Source organism: Pelophylax lessonae (genome assembly GCF_965119305.1).
Source record: "Pelophylax lessonae genome assembly, chromosome: 4".
Lineage (NCBI taxonomy): Eukaryota > Metazoa > Chordata > Amphibia > Anura > Ranidae > Pelophylax > Pelophylax lessonae.
This window is the reverse complement of record NC_138771.1, coordinates 119,336,488-119,350,895: the sequence shown is the minus strand read 5'-3', so window position 1 is coordinate 119,350,895 and position 14,408 is coordinate 119,336,488. Positions and strand designations below refer to the sequence as shown.

Here is a 14,408-nt window from a genome sequence, read left to right as displayed (position 1 = left end):
CTAAGACATGAAGATGGCTATATAGGTACAACCCTACATAGAAAGTCCACACCAGGCAATACTCTGCTGCATGCAGAAAGTTTTCACCCCAAATCATTACTACGCAGCATTCCCTATAGCCAATATCTCCGGCTTCGCCGGATTTGTTCAAGTGATTCAGACTTTCAAAATTAGGCAAATGCATTAGGAAATAGATTGCTACAACAGGATACTCACAAAATTAACTAAAACAAGCTTTTAACAGAGCAAAAAATGATCTAGAGGAGAAGTTCTTTACAAAAAGAAAGACAGAAAACAATCAGAGGTAATCAGATTAATTACCTCTTTTGATAGGCGTCAGTGGCGTAACAATAGCAGTCGCAAGGGTCGCGATTGCGACCGGGCCCCGTGCTGCAGGGGGCCCGTGCAGGTCTCCTGTCACGTTCGTCTACAACCTGTGCCTGAGTCGGAGACGGGGGGCGGAGCTGGGAGGCGGTCCTAGGTACGGATAACTGCTTTCCACTTGTTCACGCTGTGGAAACAGCTGGCACTAGGGTGTATAGGCGGGCAGGAGGGGCGACATATAGGAGAACCGATCTCCTCCATTCTCCTCCTGGTTCCTGCAGGGCTTTCAGTGGCTGCAGGGGCGGGATCAGTTTTACTATATGACGCCCCACTGGACCTCCTATCCAGCCTGGTGCTAGCTGTACTCACGATGTTAACAAGTGACAAGCAGTCATCCGTACCTGGGACCACCTCCCGGCTCCACCCCCAACTCCAGCTGCGGCTCCTTCTTGTCTCTCGGCTGTTCCTACCACTGGGCAAGGTAGGAGAAATTCTCCCTGTCCTGAGGCCCCTCACGCCCCTCACGCCTCGGTAGATACAACACAATCTCTGCCACAGCAAAGTGAAAGGAAATACACTGCCCAGCGAGTTCCAGGTGTCCAGTCCTACTATCACTTTGCTCGCCCCCGGCCCCATACTGCCCCCCTCCCATCATGCTGCTCCCCCATACTGCCCCCACCTGGCACACTGTCCCCCTATACTGCCCTCCACTGCCCCCACCTGGCACACTGTCCCCCTATACTGCCCTCCACTGCCCCTCCCATCATGCTGCTCCCCCCATACTGCCCACACCTGGCACACTGTCCCCCTATACTGCCCTCCACTGCCCCCTCCTGGCACACTGTCCCCCTATACTGCCCTCCACTGCCCCCTCCTGGCACACTGCCCCCCTATACTGCCCTCTACTGCCCCCTCCTGGCACACTGTCCCCCTATACTGCCCTCCACAGCCCCCTCCTGGCACACTGTCCCCCTATACTGCCCCCACCTGGCACACTGTCCCCCTATACTGCCCTCCACTGCCCCCTCCTGGCACACTGTCCCCCTATACTGCCCTCCACTGCCCCCTCCTGGCACACTGTCCCCCTATACTGCCCTCCACTGCCCCCTCCTGGCACACTGTCCCCCTATACTGCCCCCACCTGGCACACTGTCCCCCTATACTGCCCTCCACTGCCCCCTCCTGGCACACTGTCCCTCTATACTGCCCTCCACTGCCCCCTCCTGGCACACTGTCCCCCTATACTGCCCTCCACAGCCCCCTCCTGGCACACTGTCCCCCTATACTGCCCCCACCTGGCACACTGTCCCCCTATACTGCCCTCCACTGCCCCCTCCTGGCACACTGTCCCCCTATACTGCCCTCCACTGCCCCCCTATACTGCCCTCCACTGCCCCTCCTGGCACACTGTCCCCCTATACTGCCCCCACCTGGCACACTGCCCCCCTATACTGCCCTCCACTGCCCCCTCCTGGCACACTGTCCCCCTATACTGCCCTCCACTGCCCCCCTATACTGCCCTCCACTGCCCCTCCTGGCACACTGTCCCCCTATACTGCCCCCACCTGGCACACTGCCCCCCTATACTGCCCTCCACTGCCCCCTCCTGGCACACTGTCCCCCTATACTGCCCTCCACTGCCCCCCTATACTGCCCTCCACTGCCCCTCCTGGCACACTGTCCCCCTATACTGCCCCCACCTGGCACACTGCCCCCCTATACTGCCCTCCACTGCCCCCTCCTGGCACACTGTCCCCCTATACTGCCCTCCACTGCCCCCTCCTGGCACACTGTCCCCCTATACTGCCATCCACTGCCCCCTCCTGGCACACTGTCCCCCTATACTGCCTTCCACTGGACCCTCCTTGCACACTGTCCCCCTATACTGCCTTTCACTGCCCCCTCCTTGCACACTGTCCCCCTATACTGCCTTCCACTGCCGCTCCTGGCACACTGTCCCCCACTGTCCCCCTATACTGCCCTCCACTGCCCCCTTCTGGCACACTGTCCCCCTATACGTCCCTCCATTCCCCCCTCCCATCATGTCCCCCTCCCATCATGCTGCCTCCCTGGCACACTGTCCCTATACTGCCCTCCACTGCCCCCCTCCCATCATGCTGTCCCCCCATACTGCACTCCACTGCCCCCCTCCTTCATGATGTCCCCCTACTGCCCCTTCCTGTAACACTGCCCCCCCATACTGCCCTCCACTGCCCCCCCTCCCATCACACTGCCCCTCTCCCATCACACTACCTCCCTCCTGTCACACTGCCCCCTTCCCATCACATTGCTCCTCTCCGGTCACACTGCCCCACCCTCCAGCCGTACTGGCCCCTCCCAACACACTGACCCCCTCAAATCACACTGCCCCCTCGTACTGTCCTCCATGCCCCCCCCTGTCACACTGCCCCCCCCCCTTCTGAAGGTGCCCCCTGTGCTCCCTCCCCCAGATTGAGGCACCCTAATACAAAAGGTGTAACTGTGTGTGACAAGTTTAGTGGGAGGATGTTGGTGGAGAACGAGGAGCTGCAAAATGCCCTGCTCCCCCGCAGCACTACCGGCATCCCCTCTCCCCCTCAGTAAAGCTCCAAAAACGGAGCTCCTAAAAAATTGTAAAAACAATAAAAAATAAAATTGTAAAAACAAAAAAAAATGTAAAATAAAATAAAATGGTAAAAAATAATAAAAAAAAAACAAAATAACAAAAATTAAAAACTTCTGGCCCCGACCACTGCCATACTGACCATGTCCACTGCTCTAATGACCATGTCTACTGCCCTACTGACCTTTCCACTGCCATACTGACCATGTCTACTACCCTACTGACCATGTCTTCTGCCATAGTGACCTTTCCACTGCCATACTGACCATATCTACTGCCATACTGACCTTTCCACTGCCATACTAACCATGTCCACTGCCATACTGACCTTTCCGCTGCCATACTAACCATGTCCACTGCCATACTGACCTTTCCACTGCCATACTAACCATGTCCACTGCCATACTGACCTTTCCATTGCCATACTAACCATGTCCACTGCCATACTGACCATGTCCACTGCTCTAATGACCATGTCTACTGCCCTACTGACTATGTCTACTGCCCTACTGACCATGTCTACTACCATACTGACCTTTCCACTGCCATACTGACCATGTCTACTACCATACTGACCTTTCCACTGCCATACTGACCATGTCTACTGCCCAACTGACCATATCCACTGCCCTACTGACCATGTCCACTGCCATATTGACCATGTCTACTGCCCTACTGACCACATTTACTGCCATATTGACAACATCTACTGCCATACTGACCATGTCCACTGCCATACTGACCATGTCCACTGCTCTACTGACCATGTCCACTGCTCTACTGACCACGTCCACTGCTCTACTGACCACGTCCACTGCTCTACTGACTGACACTATTCAAAGTTGACATTGACACCACTGGAGGAACAACCAGGGTTGCAAAGGTCACACTTGCGACTAGGCCCTGGCCTTCCACCATCATGGAGGGGACAAGTGGGAAGGGCTCTGGGCTTGGAGGGATAGACCGAGGCTGGAGGTCGGGGGGCCCTTCTTGGTTTCTTGCACCAGGGCCCTGAAGGTTCTAGTTACGCCTCTGATAGGCGTCATAACAGCGTTCGTCATATTCTTAAGAAACATTGGTACCTCCTCAAAAATGACCCCATTTTGGATAAATATATAAAAGACTACCTGGAGATCACATACAGGAGAGCTAAATCCATTAAAGAAAAGCTAACTAGGAGTCACTTTGAGGGAAAGCAGAACCAGAATCCAGAATGTGATATCCGGGTAGAAAGATCATATATACTATATCACGTAATCAGTTGAATACACCTATTAGCAGACATGTTGCATTTTATCATAAAGGCAATATCAGTGTTATCAAATTTCCTGCCTTTGAACGTATTATACCAGACCCTAGAGGAGGGGACTCCGATAAAAGGATTTTGCAATGTGAAACTAGGTGGATATACTTATTACAAGCTATGAAGCCACCTGAATTAAACAAAGCTATTAGTTTAACCACTTGCCGACCACCAGCAGTACATATACTGCGGCAGGTCGGCTCTGTCCTGCAAAACGATGTAACTGGGGAAGCTAATCTGTGGGTCCAGATCGCTCCCCGTGGAGACAGAAAGGCGGTCACACGGCAGACCGATGTTCTGTCAGCAATGAACACAGGGCTCCTGTGTTCCTCCTATTTAGGAACACAGGTCCCTATATTCGTTCCATTAGTACATCCCCCGCACAGTTAGAAAGCACCCCCTAGGCACACATTTAGCCCTTTGAGCGCCCCTGGTGTTATCCCCTTCCCTGCCAGTGTCATCAGTACAGTAACAGTGCATATTTTTAGCACTGATTACTGTAGTAATGTCATTGGTCCCCCCAAAAGTGTCAAAAATGTCAGTTAGGTGTTCGATCTTTCTGCCACAATGTCACAATCTGGCTAAAAATTGCTGATCGCCTCCATTACTAGTAAAAAAAATAAAATAAATAAAAATGACCTAATTCTTTCCCCTAGTTTGTAGACGCAATAACTTTTGCAAACCAATCGATACACTCTTATTGGGATGGTTTTTTTTTTTTTTTTACCAGAAATATGTAGCAGAATACATATTGGCCTAAAATGATGAAAAAATTTGATTTTTATTTAGAAAGCTCTATTTGTGAGGGAAAAAAAGGACATCAACTTTATTTGGTTACAGCATTGCACTACCACACAATTGTCAGTTAAAGTAACGCAGTGCTGAATTGCAAAAAATGGCCTGGTCATTAAGGGGGAAAACCTTCCGGTCCAGAAGTAGTTAAAACCATTTCTGTAACTATTTGGCTGTTGGTCTCAATGGAAGCCATTAGCCATAGTATTTTACTTCCCCTTTTTTTATAGAAAATAGCTTTTCCTGTACATTAAAACATCTCAAGGGCCAATATAATTGTCCATCTAGAGATGTTATTATTTACGGTGAAAAAAAACAATTAATTTCCATACATTGCAGTGCTTTGATACAATCCCATAACTCTCTATCATAGATAATATCTAGTAATAACCTAGATTAATAAATTTAACTACATACTGTTTGTAATAAATAATATGCATATTTAGGTATGTTTATATGTGTATATCTTTTTCGCTTTTTTCCCCATAGCCATCATGCGTTTGCGAGGCGGTATACATTATGTATTTTCTGATGGACATGTTCCCCATATCGTTTCCCACACAGGGATATTGATCGGCATTGTTCCGTAATCCATCTTTCCTGGTGACCTTAAATGGAGGAATCAGGGTGTGTTTCATTTTCTCTTAGATACATAGAATACAGAGACATTTGAGCTAAATAAATCTAAATATATAACAATTTCTCCCTTTCATAGGTACACATTTTCAACTACTAGAATGAGGTTAATCTTGCACCCATTGTGATTATACTCCTTTTCTCCATATATTTCAGAATCCTACTTCATATAGACTAGGTAAAATGCCTTTGTAATATGTGTAGATAGGCTGATAGAGATTTTGGGTAGAAAAACAATCTTCTCATATATATATATATATATATATATATATATATATATACAGTATCTCACAAAAGTGGGTACACTCCTCACATTTTTGTAAATAGTTTATTGTATCTTTTCATGTGACAACACTGAAGAAATGACACTTTGCTACAATGTAAAGTAGTGAGTGTGCAGCTTGTATAAGGCTTCTTTCACACGGCCGCTACGTGTGAAAGGTCCGCTGCGGGACTTTTCTTTTTTTTTTTTCCACGGAGCGGATGACATTTCTGTCATCCGCTCCGTGTGCCCGCATATCATCCCATCCGTTTGCGGATGATATGCGGACATAATGTAAGTATATGGCACTGCGGATGTCAGCGGATGACACCGCTGACATCCGATTTTCCTTCCTTTCCGTTTTTTACACGGAAGAAAAAATAGGGTTCTGTTCCATTCGAAAAAACGGAACAGAACTGAAAGGAGGAAAATCGGATGTCAGCGGATGGTATTCCGCTGACATCCGCAGTGCCATTCACTTACATTATGTCCGCAAATCATCCGCAAACGGATGGGATGATTTGCGGACACACTAATTACAAATTAGCTGCTGTCTGCAGATCCAGCTTATGATGTTCTATGTAATACCTCGGAGCATCTGTGTGGACCAGCTTTATTGCCAAGGGAGTGTTTAAGCCTATTTACTGGTGGACGGCCATACAGCAGCTTTCCCTGATTGTTATATGCAATTGGTTGCTGACATCTGGTAAGAAAGATTTTCTGGTGGTGGCTCTACCTATTTGAGTGATCAATGTCGCATGATTTGCCTACCAACCTCTGGTAATTATATTGGGAGCACGGAGGTGGTCCTTTATGTATCTACTGAGATCTGTTATGCTCACTTTTTCTTGCTTCTGGTAAGCAGCCTGTGTTGGTGGTGGTGCACACTTATCATCTCTTTGATTCACATGGGAGATTAAATTTTTATACAGTATCACGCTATGTTTATTTTATGTTTCATTACTATATTCACCGATCCACATCTTTGAGCTGATATCATCTGTAAGGAGTCCTCTGCAGAGTTCCATTGGCCTGATTTTTGTGTATATCAACGCTCATCTTACTGCTATATCTGGTAAGCAGTACCTATACATATTGAATGCATTTGTGCCTTACTGGATTGGACTTCAGCAGTTTATCCATTATTGAATATTTTGGACTTTAATTTTCTGGGACTTTCAACATTTATTTTTAGATCTTATCACATATGGTCTATGTCATTTAGCGCAGCTTTTTTCCAACAAAAGTGAGTACACCTCTAAGTGGAAATGTCCAAATTGGGCCCAAAGTGTCAATATTTTGTGTGGCCACCATTATTTTCCAGCACTGCCTTAACCTTCTTGGGCATGGAGTTCACCAGAGCTTCACAGGCTGCCACTGGAGTCCTCTTCCAATCCTCCATGACAACATCACGAAGCTGGTGGATGTTAGAGACCTTGCTCTCCTCTACCTTCCATTTGAGGATGCCCCACAGATGCTCAATAGGGTTTAGGTCTGGAGACATGCTTGGCCAGTCCATCAGTGGTCATCTTGGAGGTGTGTTTGGGGTCGTTATCATATTGGAATACTGCCCTGCGGCCCAGTCTCCAAAGGGGAGGGGGGATCATGCTCTGCTTCAGTATGTCCCAGTACATGTTGGCATTCATGGTTCCCTCAATGAACTGTAGCTCTCCAGTGCCAGCAGCACTCATGCAGCCCCAGACCATGACACTCCCACCACAATGCTTGACTGTTGGCAAGACACACTTGTCTTTGTACTCCTCACCTGGTTGCGGCCACACACCCTTGACACCATCTTAACCAAATAAGTTTATCTTGGTCTCATCAGACCACAGGACATGTTTCCAGTAGTCCATGCCCTTAGTCTGCATCTCTTCAGAAAACTGTTTGCGGGCTTTCTTGTGCATCATCTTTAGAAGAGGCTTCCTTCTGGGACGACAGCCATACAGACCAATTTGATGCAGTGTGCAGCGTATGGTCTGAGCACTGACAGGCTGACCCCCCCAACCCCTTCAACCTCTGCAGCATTGCTGGCAGCACTCATATGTCTATTTCCCAAAGACAATCTCTGGATAAGACGCTGAGCACGCACACTCAACTACTTTGGTCGACCATGGTGAGGCCTGTTCTGAGTGGAACCTGTCCTGTTAAACCGCTGTATGGTCTTGGCCATCGTGCTGCAGTTGAGTTTCAGGGTCTTGGAAATCTTCTTATAGCCTAGGGCATCTTTATGTAGAGCAACGGTTCTTTTTTTTTGTTCTTTGCCATGAGGTGCCATGTTGAACTTCCAGTGACCAGTATGAGAGAGTGAGAGTGATAACAACAAATTTAACGCACCCGCTCCCCATTCACACCTGAGACCTTGTAACACTAATGAGTCACATGACACAGGGGAGGGAAAATGACTAATTGGGCCCAATTTGGACAAGTTCACTTAGGGGTGTACTCACTTTTGTTGCCAGCTGTTTAGACATTAATGTCTGTGCGTTGAGTTATTTTGAGGGGACAGCAAATTTACACTGTTATACAAGCTGTACACTCACTACTTTACATTGTAGCAAAGTGTAATTTCTTCAGTGTTGTCACATGAAAAGATATAATAAAATATTTACAAAAATGGGAGGGGTGCACTCACTTTTGTGAGATACTGTGTATATATATATATATATATATATATATATATATATATATATTTCTTTAAAATAAATGTAAGTATTAATATATAGACATAATTGATAGAATCTAATGAGATGCTGGTCCCCTGTGTCCGTCCCCAGATTTATGTGACCTAAGTGCGCTCTTACCGCAACGCATGTAAGTGCTGACTATGGTAAACTATGTATATTTTATTTTAGATGAATGTAAATGTTCATTTTTTTGCTTATGTGAAACTGACAGTAATATCTGTTTAAGATTACCAGAATGTGATACACCTGCTGTTGGTCCTGAGGAAGCAGTTTTCGAAACGTGTCAACCAACAAAGGACACATACACCTCGATCATTGGATTGATTTTACGTAGGTTTCTGTACTAAAATCCTCACAAGCATACTGTTATCACAGGTTTTATTTTGTGTTTTCTTTTATGTTTTGACTCCTGAGGTGCCTTTTTTAATGATGTTTAATAACATTTGATACTTTTATATATAAGAAGTCTGTCTCATGTGAGTGCCATTAAAATCCACCTCAAGCAGGACTGTGTCCTGCAAAATGTTTTGTACATATCAGAATATTAGGATGTGGCACAGGTAAAGGTCCCCTTTCTTTAAATTAAATACACCTTTTTTCCCCTTTTTATAAGTGATCACATTACCTTTGTTCTTAGCTGCATAGAGAGTCAGGAGAGGAGAAACAGCAGCACACTGGTCTTCCCAGTGAATGGCTGTGCAGGAATGGCATGTGAGCAGAAGTTTGATCATTGTAGGAGAGCACATAGCTCAGCTAGAGAACTTACCACACTCTGCTCTCATGCCTAGTATAGTCAGTTTTTAATAGGAGAGCAGAGGTACTGGCAGGTACACCAAGAATTTCATACAAAGGAAGCAATACAAAGAGAATAGGATACTTTTTCATACAAGTGGATAGTACAGTAGGCACATATCGGGAATATAAAATGTTGGGTTTACATATTCTTTAGGGAAGGGGTACTCAATTAAAATTCACGGAGGTCCGGTAGGAAACATTTTCTTTCTGCAGAGGTCCGAATCTAATTTTTATGCTATGACTCAGGTCTTTCACGTCACAGCCCCCTTTAAATTAATGTCCTCAGTCCCCCTTTTCTTATCACAGCCCCCCGTACATTACAACCCCCTTTCACATCAGAGCCCCCAAAATTAGCGACCCACTTACATCACAGCCCCCCTTGCAATCACAACCCCCCACATCACAGCTCACTCCTGCCAGACATCACAGCCCTTCACCTCACATCACAAACCCTTCATATCACAGCCCCCTTCTCATATCATAGCCCCCCCATATCACAGCCCCCTCTCGCATCACAGCCCCCCATATCACAACTCCTCCATATCACAGCCCCCTTTCAGATCACAGCCCCCTATATTACAGCTTCCCCCTCTCACATAACAGCTCCCCCCATATCATAGCTTCCCCATATCACATCACAGCCCCCCACATCACCGCTCCACCTCTCGCATCACAGTCCTCCATATCACAGCACCCCTCTCACATCACAGCCATCCATATCACAGTTCCTCCTCTCGCATCACAGTCCCCCCACATCACAGCCCCCCACATCACAGTTCCTCCTCTCGCATCACAGCCCTCCCACATCATAGCTCCCCACATCACCGCTCCCCCTCTCACATCACAGTCCTCCATATCACAGCATCCCTCTCACATCACAGCCATCCATATCACAACTTCTCCCTTTTACATTACAGCCCCCAATATCACAGCACCCCCCCCCCCCGTTTTCTCATCCCAGCTCCCCCTCTCACATTACAGCTCCCCCTTCTTACATCATCCCATATCACAGCTTCTCTCTCTCACATCACAGCCATTCAGTATTGTAGCCCCCCCCTCTCACAGTCCCTCATATCACAGCTCACCCCTCACAGCCCCCCCCATTTCTAAGCTCCCCCTCTCACATTACAGCCACAGATATCACCTCACAGGCCCCCTCCCCCGATAATCTTCTCCCTACCTTAACTCAGTGTTGTGGAGGGCGGGGAGAGTGGCGGGGTGGACTCCTCTTCTGGGTGTGCTTGTCTGCTGCTTGCGCTCTGTGCTGTCTGCCCTCCTCCTTGCTTAGGGTTCAGTGGCGGACGGGGGCATCAGGGTAGGAGAGGGGGTTGGACTGCTGCCACTCCCCCTGGAGACCTTCTGTTCCCCCGCCTGCTCTGCTGTGACTTCAACAGCGGCAGGGGCGGGTGGGTGCATGCGTGGGGGGGGGGGGGACAGTTGCTGCGGTCCAGATTTAAGTGCATCTGGGTTCAGACACGGCCCGGAGTCCGCCTATTGAGGACCCCCCGGCTTTAGGGTATGCTAAATTGGCCACCCAACCAGTATTACCCTACATAATTTTTTTACATTAATATTATTTATCACTCCTTGAGTAATATTGGAGCTTGTAGAGTTGTTTATACTCTTGATAAACTACATTTACTGTTTTATATAGAGAGGATCGGTAACCCCTCAGTCAAATATTATTTTAAAAGGCAAGGAATACGCACCAGATCCCAAAAAATTTATGTCGCTGATGCTGTAGAAAAAGATGAATTTCAAGAATTGTACACAAGTGACAGAATTTATCCTCTCTGGTCTCTCCTCTGACCTGAACCTTCAGCTGCCTCTCTTTCTACTCTGCTTCTTAGTGTACATGGTGACTCTACTTGGAAATTGTATGTTAGTTTTGGTAATTTTTTGGACTCCAATTCTTCAAACACCAATGTACACTTTCCTAATGAACTTATCCCTTATAGACATAATGTATTCATCAGCTATTACCCCAAATGTTATGGTCAATATCTTTTCTATTAGCAAGACAATCACCATAACTGGATGTGCTACACAATTGTTTCTTTTCATTGATCTTGCAAGCTCTGAAGTCATGTTACTGGCTGTCATGGCCTATGATCGCTATGTAGCCATATGTAAGCCATTGTATTATGCCAGGCTTATCAACAGGGCAACCTGTTTTCAACTTCTCTCCTCAATATATACAGCAGGATTTGTGAATTCATTAATACACACATGTTGTGCATTTACGTTACCATTCTGCAAGTTAAATCGAATCAATCATTTCTTCTGTGATATCAATCCTATTTTAAAATTATCATATAAAGATACCTTTGTTAATGAAATGTTGGCATTTGTTGTTGCTGGATCCATTGAAGTGGGCTCTTTGTTATGTATAATGACATCCTATATCTGTATTTTAAGTGCTCTATGCAGAATTGGCTCTTCTAAAAGAATCAAGCCATTGGCTACGTGTGCCTCTCACTTTACCTGTGTAGCGTTGCTCTACTGTCCAGTTTTCTTCACCTACCTACGTCCAAATTCTGCCTACTCAGTGGAGCAAGACTGGGTGGTGTCTGTGTTCTATACATTGATTATTCCAATGTTAAATCCCATCATCTATAGCTTGAGGAACCAAGATGTAAAACAAGCTCTGACTAAACTGATGGCATCCACCATTGTCCCCTGAATCATTACTACTGTATGTCCCTTAAAGTTAACCCTTATTGAAGTTATTTTTATGAGGGGGAACTGGGAAAGCAAAAAGACAGCTGATGTTTCAGTGTCTCCTTGCACAAAGGCTCCCAGGTCTGGCCAGCAGTGCAGAGGTCTCCTTTAGTCTCTCCTCCCCTAGCAGGAGCAGTAGGTGCCCTGGGATCTCCAGTATGCAGCCCAAACAAAGCATGGCTCCTCAGCAGACAGGAAGGTGGGGGAAAGACTGAACACTTCCCTGGTGAGTTCCTGCAGTTGCAGCCATGTGGGTCCAGGACCCAGACAACATGCTCCAACTTTAAGCCTGGAGAATTCTGAATCTAACCCTGGTGAGTAGGTCTAGAATCCTCCTGGCTGGTTGCCAAGTGGACCTGCTCCTTCGCTGCTAGCCAAGGAGCAGGAACCACCTGCTCCTTGGCTGCCAAGTACCAGGACACTTGGCAGCCAATCACAACTCATTCCAGCCTTTTCCCCACCTCTTCCTCAATCAGGGAATATTCTTGTGGATTTTTATTTTGTCAGAGCTGCTGGGCTAGAACCTGGTGCTACACTCTTAGAAGTTTAAAATTGCTAATGTAATGTCAAAAGTAAATCTCAATATTTAAAAAAAATACCTGGTGATCCTGCTATGAAGGTTTACATACATAGTTCAATGTTGTCACCATCTGGTAGCTTGTCCAGAGAGAATTGTCATGCAATCATGCTGGAATATATGCATGTAGACAGAAAGTGGCTGTCCGGCACAGAGTTAGGGTTTAAAACTACTTTACCAAATATGAATAAAATAAACTCAATTAATTATTATGAGTTACCAAAACATGTGTAATGTGAGGACTTACCTAAACAATCCACTGTTTCTATACCCTGGATAATCAGCACTGGATCAGAAAATAAATGGCTGCTTGGTCACTCTATACTTTGCCAGGATATTAGTTGTATTATCCTCATACTGCTTTTATGAAGTACAGTGATGTGGGGTTTATGGATGTTTCAGTCTTGTGATTTAAATAAAAAAACATGATTGGATTTCTCCTTTCTTTTCTTTAATATGGGTAATGTGATGATTGCAAGGCTGAAATCTCACAATATTTCCTTTCAAAACAGAGGATCATCAAGCATGATTAGACCTTCCATTTATTAAGGGCTATTATGTTCCAGTGAGTTTCTGTCCAGGTTGTGGTATCATTAATGATTAAGCACACATTTTAGTGTGTGAAACGCGTCTACCTTGTCACTATTGTCACATTGGGATGTCCAGTCAATAAACCTGGATTTTGACCTCATCTGGAGTGCAGCCGTTTCTTTTTCTTTATTGTATATAGTTTCTCACAATCTTCCATGGATTGTCAATATACAGTATTTGGGGTTTATTTTGGGTTTTACCATATTGTCTGGTTTATTTATTTATTTATTTATTTATTTATTTATTTTGCAGCAAGTTTGAGGCTCACCTTTCCTGAAAGGGACCTAAATGTCCTTTTAATAAACAAACCCTGGAGAGGTACAACTAATAAGACCTTCCATGTAATAATAATTAATCCAGTGAGTTGATGAGTATTTTCACAACCAGCACTAGAAATGATCTGATGTTTAGACAGTAAGTTTCATAGGCTTATTACCTTACATTACATGTTTAGCAAACTTTCAAACAAAGGACATGCTGTGACATTAATGATTACTGTACTGATTATACAAAGAACACCAACTGGCCATTTTTTTAAAAACCTACTACTGTAGAAAGTTGACCCTTGTTTACGCATTGGAGTACATTAGAGATCTGAACACCCACATTTGGGCTATCTTTTATGCACCTATCCCAAAGTCCACAAAGGGAGCAACCCAGTTGTTTCAGGTACTAATACTCCTATTTATAGGTAGGGGGAGAACATGCTGAATCCTCTAGTGAGAAGCAATGGTAAATAAAGTAAACCTATGTTGTATTTGAATACTCACTCATGTGCTTATTTCTATGCTTAGTGAACATTATCATCTGGAAAACTTCAATCATTTTCACTCCAATGTAACCTGAAATTTAACTACCTTGTACCACATATTAGATTTATATTCATATACTTGGTTGTCCACATAAAGGCCAATAATCAAACCTCCACATACAGAAAACTTGCACGTAGGCCTTTTCAAACTAGAGTAGATGATGTTCATTCAACGTACACTAACCAGCCATTCTCCTTCACCCTGGTCTTGCAGTCCAGAAAAAGCTTTTCAGAAACTGCATTTAGATGTCCACCTTCAGAATCTAAAAATATATTTTTGAGAATTTAGGCTGCTGGTTTAATAACA

At 45.5% G+C, this 14,408-nt stretch overlaps 1 protein-coding gene across 1 annotated transcript; it reads left to right on the top strand.

The window, feature by feature from the left end:
* Nucleotides 1-11,151: 11,151 nt before the first annotated feature.
* LOC309554101 (olfactory receptor 5AP2-like) lies at nucleotides 11,152-12,084 on the top strand (the record flags this gene model as incomplete). The annotated part of the gene is made up of 1 exon (XM_082255643.1): nucleotides 11,152-12,084. One exon carries the CDS (start codon nucleotides 11,152-11,154, stop codon nucleotides 12,082-12,084), a length of 933 nt encoding a protein of 310 aa, XP_082111769.1.
* Nucleotides 12,085-14,408: the final 2,324 nt, after the last annotated feature.